Source organism: Pelodiscus sinensis, chromosome Z, assembly GCF_052426305.1.
Source record: "Pelodiscus sinensis isolate ZL-2025 chromosome Z, ASM5242630v1, whole genome shotgun sequence".
In the NCBI taxonomy this organism is placed as follows: Eukaryota; Metazoa; Chordata; order Testudines; family Trionychidae; genus Pelodiscus; species Pelodiscus sinensis.
In genome coordinates this window covers 29,977,006-29,989,205 of record NC_143085.1, presented here as the reverse complement: position 1 = coordinate 29,989,205, position 12,200 = coordinate 29,977,006, and the positions used below count along the sequence as shown (strand labels likewise).

Here is a 12,200-nt window from a genome sequence, read left to right as displayed (position 1 = left end):
GTAACAGAGAGCCCCCTGCTGGGTGGGGATGCTTTGGCTGGGGATGGCCTATAGCAGGGCTACTCAACTTTGGAAGCCCCGGGGGCCACACTGATACTCACAGCACATGCCGAGGGCCGCAACTTAAGTGTGGTTACATATACATGCAAATATATATGCAAATATATGCAAATAGCTCCTTTCACACTGACGGGCATAAATACAAAGCACTTCCCACAATGCCCCGGTGCTCCCTGCACCTCCCCCCTGGGGTCTAGAAACCCCGACACCCTGTACCCGTCTGTTCCAGCCAGCCCGCCCGCCCGCTTGCATCTTTCAATGCTCACCCCACCTAGGAGATGCTTCTCTGTTGTGGAGCGTGTTCCCTGTGGAGGCCATGTTCAAAGGATCCCACCTGTGGGCTACATGTTGAGCCCCACATAAACCCAAACCACACCATGGGCTGCAAACAAACGAGCTGCAGGCTGTATGCAGCCCATGGGCCACACGTTGAGTAGCCCTGGCCTATGGACTGGGAGTTTGAGACCCCTGGATTTGATCCTATACCATTCAGGGAGGAGGGGACTGTTTTTCCCATCTCCAGTCTTCTGAGCCATCCAGCCTCCAAGCACCACAAGCAGTAGGAGGAGCAATGGATAACTCCTGGCAACCTTTCAGGCAGACACACCTCTTCCCCTGCCACTAGGAAATCTGGGCCTTGCTCATGGTGGCACTTCTCCTGGGGAGAGCTGCATGGATCACTTGATTACCTTGTTCACTCCCTCTGGGGCTCCTGGCACTGGCCTGTTGGAAGATAGGGTCCTGGGCTAGATGGGATCTTTGGTCTGATGCAAGAGGGCTGTTCTTGTGCATGTGCACCAGGGGGCTGGCAGCTGCAAACCCTGGTCTGTTAACAGTTTGGAGTATCCCTGTCTTTCTACTGCTTGCTGGCAATGGGAGCAACCAATCCATGAGGAGAGGTTACATAGGACAAACAGAAAAAAAAAAAAAAGAGGGGTAGCTGCCTCAATGGGGACTGATGTAGAAGTAGTGCAGAAAGAACAATATCTCAGTAGAGTCACTGCTTAGCTGTCCCAGCATTTATCACCCCTGTGCCATAACAACCATCCTCGGTCATAACCCACAGATGCCTGACCCTGCTTGTGGCCCTAGACGGGAACACTCACCAGTGAGCAACCCCTGCAAATGGACTGGGCTGAGGCAGGTCACTTCCTTTTCTTTCTCCCCAGAGTGAGCACAGATCCGAGGCTCTATGCCTGTGAGAGGGAATGGTTCATTTCACGTAATGACCACATGCCCAAGAACATCGTTGCCTCTATGAAGCTAAGAAATCTACTCATAATAGCAGAGTTAGCCATCATAAATGTCTCTTCCCCTGTGTAGGGCCAGACGATAGATGCAGTAACATTACTACGGAAAGCTTCTCTGAATTTACAGACTAGACAGTGAATCACCAGGACTAAAACTAGGTTAACAGCTCACCCTGCTTCCTGCAATACTTTCCAGGCCATGGGACAGCCAGAAAGAGGCGGGCAGTAATCAGGATGCAGCAGAGGAAGAACTAACCCTCTTTCTCACTCCCACTCCCCCCAGCATTCTCAGGGTTTGTTATTGGCAGAAGCTCCCCACCATTGAGAAAGGAAAAGAAACAAAATCAGCATTGCCATTGGAGCAAGAAAAGCCTTCAGAATCCTCAAGCCACAGCTGGCAGGCTAGATGCATTTATTGCTTTTTCACAGGTAGGGAAACTAAACGCATGCCTCACAGAAAGGGCAGGTGACAGACTGGGATTATAGTGCAGCCCACACACCTGAAAGCAAACCTTAGCAGTGTGTAATTCTCCTTTAAGAACTATCATTGTAAGTTGACTTGGCGTTAGCTTCCCACGCACTTATTGAAAGCCTCACTTCAGAGCTGGAGAAAGGATCTGAGTTCCAGCTCCACATTCTGCCCTGCACCTGGTCGTAGTTCTGGGCACTCAGGCAGCAGTGGGCCTGGAATTCAGATCCAGCTGTTCCTTCCAGGCCACTTAGCTCCTGTACTAATGGGATAATCCCAATTTCCCAGAGTAATACCAGGGTTTATGCCTTCAATAAGCCTCCAGCACCACCAGAGGGACAAGTCACTTCAAGAGGCTATATGTGCTGGCAAGTAAATATCATCAATACATACACACTCTCTGACCAAGTTCTGAATGGACCTTACACAACTCCATTGAAGAGTAGATTTGCATAGATAATTATCTATCCTTACATAGTACAACCTTCCAATTAGGAAAGAAATCCCAGTAGAGGTTAACTGTGTTACCCCTAGAGATGTAAGTGACTAGTCAACTAGCTGATAAGCAGAAGCTTATTGGATAGTCAACTAGTCACTTCACCACCCTTGCTGCCTCTATCAGAAAGAGCAGGTGCTGGTGCTGGTGAGAGAACTGGTTTAAAAGCCAGTCCCCCCCCCCCCAGCACCATCTTTGGGGAGGGGGACAGGAGAGGTAGAGGAACAGCAGAAACGGTTCCTGTGGGGACTGAAGCAGTCTCTGCTGCGCAGCTTCTGCTGTGATTCTGCTTTTGAAATGTACAAGAACCCTAATAAGGCTCTTGTACATTTCAAAGGTCTAGCAGTACTCTTGCTACAGTTCAAAGGCAGAGGTGCCTTTATAGACCAATTGAATAGTTGGAGGAAATCCCATCAACTATGCAATTAGTTAATTCATCTAAATTTAACATCTCTAGTTACCCCCCTACTCATCAGACAATACATTGACAAAGGACTCTGTTAAAAATCGTAAGTTGACAAAGTCTGAGGAGTAATTTCTTACCAGTTTTCTGATACAAGTTTGCAAAGCTGCCTAATCTCTGGCTGGGGCTACACTGGCAGCATCTTACCATGCACCGGCACAAGGAGGAGATTTTCTAACATTTACAGGCACATGCTGGGATCCATCTTGCTCCCAAGTTATCAGCTTTACCCCCTCAACCAATCCAGTGTCTCAAGGGAACCTCTCTACCTACATTATAACACAAGGAGGGGAAAAAATCATTCAGATGAAGAGCTGAAATGAAAAGGTGACATTTTCACAAGCAGCATGGCAACTGCTGCTATACCTCAATCCAGCATGGCAATTGCTGACTATACCTCAATCCAGAATGGGAAGAGGGCCTTGGGTTGACACAGGCAGCATAAAGTTCTTGCATCAGCTACCAACAGAAGTCTCTCACTTCTGCCAACTGTTAAACTCTTCCCAGCTGGGAGCATTCCAAGTTTCTAAGCCCCAGTGAGCAAAGCAGCATCCTGCTGCTACTTCCTGGTCAAACCAGCTTTGATGTAAATAGGACTTTTTGTTCTTTGGCTCTATTTTAAGATTGAGATCAAGTCCTTGTCTCAAGACAGGCTATTTTTCTCTCTGCCTATTCCCTCCTTCCCCTTGCCCCCACGTTAGGCACATTCTAATGCACATGGGGTCCTGGAACACACAGCTGGCAAGCTGGAATAGTTCAAGACAGTTTTAAGGCTGAGTCTGAAACACAAGGTCATTGCTTCCCTTTGTGCCGCACACTGACCAAACAAACCTCTCACATTCTGTGAGCAAAACAGCCTCCAGAACATCTGATCCAGGGGACATTAAATCAACTTCTCTCTATTTACAAAGATTACAGCCAGTGAAAGGACTGGTTTGTGTAACAGTCTTTCAGTACCACAGATCAGATACAGCAGCAGAGCAAGCTCCTACTGGCATTCCTCTTGAAAGCACAACCTAGAGAGACTAAGATGAGGTTGGGGCGGAGGGAGGAAGGGGAGGAAGCTGGTTCTCAAAACCCTTTCAATTCTCAATCTCTCATGAGCTTACTAACAAAGCTGAGGAGCAGTTTTAATAGAGGATTTCACAATGCAAACAGCTGTCAGTGGCTCACCGCACTGAAACTGCCAACATTCATTCCTCAGAGAGCACAAATGCATTAGGGTTAGGGCTAGCGTTAGATATGCAAGGGTCAACAAGATCATCTGCACAGAGCACCCAGTTTCCATATTTTATTGCCACCTGGTATGTTAACAATAAGGGGAATGATATGGACTAGCATAGCCAAAAATAATTCTACAAATTTCAAATGGTTTTACAAACTGTCCCTCTTTTCCAACTTGAATATTTCCCATGCTTTTTGCAGTGGGCTTCCTCTAGGAGTTTGAGGCGTATCAATCATCCCCCTCTCCCTTCTGTCAATAGCCAAACCGCATTCATAATCTCCCATTTTACACATCACTAACTGCAATTTGCCCAATTCGCCTGCATCTCATGGTGTTTTGGTGCTGCATTACCTAGATCTGCACTAAGCAAGATTAGGCCTGATCTGTGGAGTTATTCCAATCTAACTAAGGAGTATGAACCTAGTGAAAACATTTCCATTCTCTTTGATTTAAACTTGGCATATAGCTGTTTAACTTGTGTTGGTAAATTTATAAATTCAGATATAGACCTGGATAAGTGTCCACACTGGGGTTTGCCGCCAACAGGTTTGAATTAAACTGCTGCAATTTAGGTTTAGGCAAAGAAATTAAATTGTTCTCATTATACACAGAAGGGCAATGCAAAGAGCAGATAGGATTCCCTTTGAGGCCACATCTAGGGTTTTCTGTGTAACAAGTATCACTGCTGCCACTCAGATGATTTAACTGTCCACTCCAGAGAGTCCTGAAAAGGAAGGCTGTAACCATCACTATGTGAAACAAGCCTGTGGAGGAAGCTGATTAATAAGTAGAAAGCTACCAATTACACAGATCTCTCCATAATCTTGAACGACAGCAAAGGAAAGGTAGAAAGAATTTGACACTTTAATTGGGTAAATAGTACTGACAGCACCTTATGATTTCCTTATTGTATAATCTTTGCTAAAAATTCCCTCATCCCTCTGAGTCAGAGAAATTAGCACTATCCCCATTTCACAGACAGGGACATTTGGCAAGATGTTAAGTAACTTGCCGCAGGATTTGCTATTTGTTAGCTCCAGGACTGCCTGACTCCAACACAAATTGCCTTGAGGTGCTGGAAAAATAGACTTGTAATGCTTACATGACTGTAAGGAGGCACTCTATGGCTAAAGGAACGTTGATCTCCTCACACAATGGCAGGGCCCTTTCACCATCGCAAAAGCTGATGTTAAGGAAGTTTGTAACTGAAAGTCTAACAGCAAGGAATTTACCGTTGGATGTGGATTTTGTCCTTGCCCTTTACCGAAGACTAGGAACTGCAGGCCATCTGAAAGATGCTATTTGTATTGCAAAAACACAGTTGGGTAGCTATGACATTCCAACCTCACCTAAGAACTGTATCACTTCAGGGAGTTTATATCATGCTCTTGACACAGTTTTAGTTTAAGTTTGGGGTTTCATTATTTTTTCTAGTGTGCACCCCCAAAGGATTACGGTACAGAACGAGGACAGCTAATGGGCTAATTGGATTAGCCATGTTCTCTAAACTAGGAACAAATCAGATTTCAGGAGCACAAGATTAAAACCGCTCACCTTCTAAAATTAGACTATTAATGAAGAGTTTTTAATAGTCCACTAATGTTCTCAGAATTGAGACAAACATTAAAATATTCCATATTCATTCATGGTACATTCACTAGGCAAATCATATACATATGGTCAATTCAGCTCTAGCATTATTTCATGCATTGATAGATGAATGGATTACCACAGAATCTGGCTGAGGTTTCTGTTTTAGATAATGAACACAGCTCTCAAAAAAACCAACAACCACATAGAAGCCATATTCTTGGATAAGGGAGAGCAAATACTGGCCAGACCCCGTCTGCCAGGGTAGGTCCCCAGCTCTCTGTTTACTAGCTCCTCTGCAGGTATCATGTGATTGCAGATCTTGGCCACAGATGACCATTTGTCACCAGTGGGAAGCAATAGCCTGCTCTGTGCCGCTTCCTGCCGCTCCCTTGGCCACGAACGGCAATGCATGAGCAAGAGCTGTAATGGCCTGATACCTGTGCAGGTAAATATAGCACCAGCAGTCTGCCAGGCCACCACTTTTTTACTGCCCACTCCAGATGTTAAAATGAGTTTATTAAGCCAGTTAAAGTAATCTTGCAACCACTGAAATTGTCATTGTTTACACATTTACATGGTGGGAATTGCAGGAGGTAGAGGAGGAGGGGGAGAATTACCTGTAACCATGATGGTTAACCAGTAAGTCCAGGTTCATCGGTTAACCATTTACACTATTGCCCACCCCTGTTCTTGGATGCTGACCTTGTTTTATATCCTACAGTAAAACAGGATCTAAATTAAGTTTTCCAGTTTCCCATACAGAAAATCTACAAGGAAACTTCTCATAGCAGGAAATTCCTCTTGAAGTGTGACCTCCATTCTTATAAGAGACAATCTTAACATAAGTCTTACCCAATAACAATTTGCTTGCACATGGATGCCAAGATCTTACTTGGAAATGAGCAACACTGCAATGCAATTTACCCATCCCAACATATAATCGAATGCTTTCTATCACTGCAGTGAAACAACCATCCAGCAGGAGCTGTTTTATGATACTATTAGGGTCTAAGGAAATAGGCCAACTTATTACACACTAGAAGACTTACTTGATGTTACCTGGATCCTTCAGGGCAGGCAGCTGACAGTGTGGGGGTGCAGGAGTAGGGCAGGGCCTTGTGTATATATGCCTGGGGGGGGGGAGCTAGAGTCTGAAGGCATGGGGGTGCAAGTGTAAGGGTTGGGGAGTGAAGAGGGGCTATGGGCAGGTGGTCCCATCTAGTGGGGATTTTCCCCCTCCCCCCAGCTGCCAGAGGCCTTCCTTTCTCCCACAGCCCTCTCAGCAGGCAGGGACCTTCCATCTCCCCTCTGGCCAGCAGGAGCTTTTCTCCCTCCCCCTTCCGGAGCTATGGCCAAGAGGTGGGGAGGAAGGGTTTGTGGTGGGGGGCTACTTACCTGGTCTGGTAGCAGGAAAGATGGCAGAGTCCCAGCCCTTCTGGCCACTTTCTTGGTGGTGGTGCGGTTGTCCCCAGTGGCCACTCTGCATATAGCCCTTCCCTGCATTTGCTGCCCCCAGTGGCCACTCTCAGTATTGTGCTCCTCCTTTCTGTGCCCTTCCCTTTCACATCCTTCCTCTCCCTGTCCCCTCCTTTTTCTTTGTTATGGAAAACAGGCCCATGCCCAGCACTTCCCGTTTTCTTGGCACAACCAAACCGCAACTTGCTTTAAGTTAGAAGAGAAAGCTGCATAACAAATTTGGTGGTCCTAGCTCTGAACAAATAGTCTCAGACAGACTGTCAGATGTCCATTTCTAAAATGTATAGATACACTGTGGGCTGCATATGCCGCTCACATGTTACCTAGGCCACACAAGGCAGCTGGTAAAGCAGCAGCAACCTGGTCCCAACCCTGGCCCCCCACTGTGTTGCAGGCCAGCCTCCCCAGCTGCCATGGGCCAATTGCCCTGGGACCTCCAACCATGTGGGGCAGGTCAGCTGCACATTATGGTCCCCCATTGTGCAACTGTCCAAGATCTTGTGGGGCAGGCTGGCTGCCCTGGCCCCTAGAGCTTCCAGTTCCAAGTGGCTGCCTGGACCACCCAGTCCTAGTACTCTGGACAACAGGGCAGCCTGGACCCCTCTGCTCTAGGCAGGCAGGAACCTGGGATCCCAGGACCTTGGCACTGGGCTGGCCTTTAATAGTCAGCTGGGCTGGAGCTGTGTGTTAACTGGACCACATGCAGCCCTGGGCCACATGTCAAGAATCACTGATCTAAAGTGACAAAATTAACAGACATGTTCACACTTTCCCACCTGGAAATACTCTGAACCATTCTATGACTGGGCTCCGACTTCAGGTTTCTTGTGCCACGTAAACCTTGCTTTAGGGGAAAGTGTTGCAATGCATGGTGCTAACGCAGCTGAATGATGTAAGAGCAGCTCCAATCAGGGACATCTGAATGAGTCATTTGATGTAAAAACCCTCAGCTGAACAACTGCCAATTTAAAACATACACCATACACTCCCACATTCTCTCAGCTTTTAGAACACACAAAAGCCTTTTTGCTTTACTTCAGGTTACAATTATTAAACACTCCCTTATGATCTTCATAACCAAGATCTGACATACAATTAGAAGGCTTGCATCAGCTTACGTAGGTTAACTTTCAGAAACAGAATAGAATTTGAGGTTTATTGCAGAGAAAGGAAAAAATGGACAGTCTGCAAAAGAAATAACTGGGTTTTTACTTGAATGTATTTACAGTTTCCTTCTGTAACAAATTAATAGCATGCAGGAGTTGAACTCTACTCACCATTCACTGCTGAATGACAAATCTCTGAATTCTTCATGAAGTAGACTAGCGCCAGGAAGGGTACAGATCACAATCTCAGAGAGCACTACTTAAATATGATTTTAGTTTAAACGTAACCCACTTAAATTGCACACTATTTAGTGAAATCAACAAAATTCTCAAATGAAACCCCTTCTCAATAAAAAGGGCAATAAGGCAGGCTACCTGCTTGCTTAGTTTTCAATTACTTTAGTACAATTCAATTGACACTAGAGAAAAGTTAGTGGTTTCCCCCACTCTCAAGCATCACTAAAAGATTGGAAAGAAGAAAATATTTATTACAGGTAGCTATCCATCTACAAACAGGAAGAAGCTATCCAGATTCAGTAATGCAATGATATGGTAAACATCCCAAAACAGGCTATAATGTGTGTTATAGGACTAAGTGTCTCTCCCAACTTTATTATGTACTTTTATAGTTCATACCCATTGCTTTTGGGAATGAAAGGATTTAATGTATTTTACTTTTATATCTGCTATGCAACATTAGTGAGTGAAAAGCTTGTTTTCTTTTGTCTGTATCAAGTATTCGCTCTAGGGCACAAAGAAGTGCCAGTACAAAAAACTGTTTACTTCTGCTTAAACTGCTATGACAGCACTGAAGAGTACAACTGACTTGAGCAGCCACAGGAAGAATTACAAGGCCATGCAGGACCATAGACTAAAGACAGTGAGAACTATAGCACGATTAGAAAGAGTTAAAGACATATGTTTTAGCACAAAGCAAGTAAATCAAGAGCAAAACACTACGTCAAGGATAGTTCTTTTGCAAAAATCTCAGTGTTATTGATACAATTTTGTTTGGTTTTCTGGTCTGAGTAAAAGATTTACTTTCAACAAGAGATGCTGCTGTGAAAACTTCCACCATTTCAGGAGAAGATAGCATAAGGTAGCAATAACTAAAGCTAAATTTTAAATGTAACATATAAAGAAAGCCAAGACAGACACAGCCATTCTAATTTAAAATTTCTATTAGTGATGCATGGGAGAAGTTAATTTCTTTAACTGACAATGCGACGCATAGGATGTGAAGTGCCTTTGTGTAATTGCTGCGGTGGGCCTTTTAGTAACTTACCTAAATAAAATTGAATTCCATTTAGAAATAAATGTTCACATACAGGTTTTAAATGATTAAAGGGCTTTGTATGGATTGGAGAAATTACAATAATTCTAACATTCATGAGCAAAGAATACTACAAATTGATTAGTTACAAAGCATCCTACAAGTCAGAGATGCCTGAAATACAAACTCCACTATTAGCGCTAGTGCAATCTCTTACACAAAACACAGGTTAATTGGCTGAAGTAGAAAAATAACTCCCTTCAAATACATATGAATGACTCCTTCAAGCTTTCACAAGAATTCATGCATGAGCCCAGACAAAAGAATAATGGCTTTCACAATGGAATAAAAAACTCTTATATTTACATTTTATAGCTAAGGATCAAGAATACTTAGTTGCAAACACAATTTTGACATTTTAGTCACTAGTAGTACGTATATTATTTAAAATGCTTTATACTCAAGATTCTAGCTTCAGCGAGTAAAGATTGAACCACTTTTACAAATAATTTCCAACATGGTTCAGGCTCATTCTAATAATTGATAAATAGGAAGCATCACTAACATGAACATAACTGTAATGGAAAACTATTAAATTGTTTCAGAGTCATTTGTTTTATAAAGAAATCCAGTGCATTAGTACAAAAGTTGCGCTGATATTTTTCCTTTAGAGAACTATGGACCTCATGGCACGTTTAAAAACTGAAACCCATATCAGTTTGAGTAAAGCCTTCATTGCATGCCAAACCATTGCTCTTGATCTGCCCACTGTGCTGCTTCGCTATCACTCCCTTCCAAATCCCCTTCTTCTCCACTTCCCTCCATGTCATCCACATCCTCCTCCTGGGTTGCATCTGTTGGACTCTCCTCCTTTTCCATTTTCTGCATTCCTTCTAAAGACTTCTGATCGTTGGGATCCAAACTGGAGAAGGAAAAACATTTATCATCTTAAGAGTAACCCATTGTAAATATGTCTAAACAAAACATTTCCCACTTGCTTGCTCCCTCCACTTCCTGTTTACTGCTACCGATATTTGAACTCAGCAAAGATGTTGTAACTTTACCTCAGACTGACGTTATACCATTTGGCAAAAATAGGAAGTGCAGGAACACTGTGAAACCCCCTCCCCCATGCAATGATGCTTACACAATTCTTCCAAGCAGCATTAACTAAAGCATCAGAGGCAGCTAGCACTAAAAAAACCCTGCTCTTCAGCCTGGCAAAACTAGACAGTCCACACAGGGCCGGATTGAGGCATGGACTAGCCAGGCAGCTGCCCAGGGTGCCAACCCATGGCATAGCGCCCCTTATAGCTTTCATAAGGCACCATGTGCCTGGCTCCCGGGTTGCAGCAGCTCCCAGCATCCACCCTGCAGCGGCTGCCTGGGGCAGGGGCCGTGTTAACCCCCGCAGCACTGGCCAGCAGTGCCCTTCCCCCTGCAGCTGCAGGGCTCTGCACGGCCAGGCTCAACCTGCCCTGGGCTGCGCGCCAGTAGCTGGGCCGGGCACATGCATTCTGCCACTGCCAGCTCTGCGCGCCCTCCCCCATGCACCGGCATGGGGGCAGGGACACGCATGCACACTCCCCCACATGCTGGTGCGGGGGCGGGGCCGCACATGCACCATCCCTACCAGGGCACAATTAGACTGTCTGCTCGAGGCGCCAGAATGGCTTGGTCTAGCCCTGAGTCCACATGACCTTACACTTTACTATGGATATAACCAGGTGTTGCATTCAAGATCAGTTTTTCACTTTAAAAAATGCACAGAACATAAGATTTGTTCATTAGACTATATTCCATCTTATTCGGAAAGTTTCTAAATTTTACCCAAGTTTGAAATAATTCTTTTATATCTGAGTTTATCGTAAGAAGAAATGTTGATTCAGTTAAAAAGCAAAACCTTTCTGTTTGAACTTAGTTAATCCCTTACATTTATATGGCACCTGGTAGCCTGAGGGTGGAGCTCAAGGTGTTTGATAGAGTATGTACTGTAATTTAGTGGATATACCCCGCACCCAAATATAACCTACACCCAAATATAACCTACACCCAAATATACACTGCGTTTTTTTCTATTTCAGTAAAAAAAAAAAAAAAACCTTGTATACCCCGCGCACAAATATAACCTGCGGGGTATACAAGACTCTTCTGTGCCGGGGGTATATTCGCTAATTTACGGTGTGGGTGAAGGGGGAGCCGCCAGCCTCTGGGTGGGGGAGTGCTTATCCCCCTGGTTCCTCCACAGTTGCAGGAAGGGGCGGTAGAGCAGGAACTACCATCCTCCGGGCGAAGGAGCACTCACCGCCCCATTCCTGCACAGCCGCAGGAACCACCAGCCTCCCGTGAGTTAAAAATACCCGCTAATGAGTGAAAAAAACCCTATATACCCCGCACCCGAATATACCCTGAGGCGGGGGCGGGGTTTGTAAAAACAAATATAACCCATGGGTTATATTCGCTACATTACGGTAATAGTTCAAGAATTATTTTTTTAAAAATCCATGTCCTAATCTTTTTTACTGGTCTAGTAACTGCCTGGCAAAGTCTTTAATATTGACACAAGTTTAAAATCGTAAATATTTGTCCCTGAGGCTCTGAATTGGGAAATGCAGTGTATAAAACCAAGAGTAAGGCATGGTTTATGTTTGAAAATCAGGTCAATTTAACTACATCCTTGAGGGGTGTGACGTTGCGTCGGGGTTCCCCCGCCTCCTGCACCCCGTAGTGGCATGAACAGACTCCAGCAGCCAGTAGAATAAAGGGAGTTTATTGCTTTTCCAGGATAC

At 44.8% G+C, this 12,200-nt stretch overlaps 1 protein-coding gene across 1 annotated transcript in view; it reads right to left on the bottom strand.

Annotated features, from left to right (window-relative positions):
• Positions 1 to 8,174: 8,174 nt before the first annotated feature.
• ANAPC7 (anaphase promoting complex subunit 7) overlaps positions 8,175 to 12,200 on the bottom strand; it is a 31,460-nt gene continuing 27,434 nt past the window's right edge. The window contains exon 11 of the mRNA XM_075898594.2: positions 8,175 to 10,333. Within this exon, the coding sequence (XP_075754709.2) occupies positions 10,144 to 10,333 (190 nt within the window). The 3' untranslated portion in view covers positions 8,175 to 10,143. The remainder of the gene's footprint in view (positions 10,334 to 12,200) is intronic.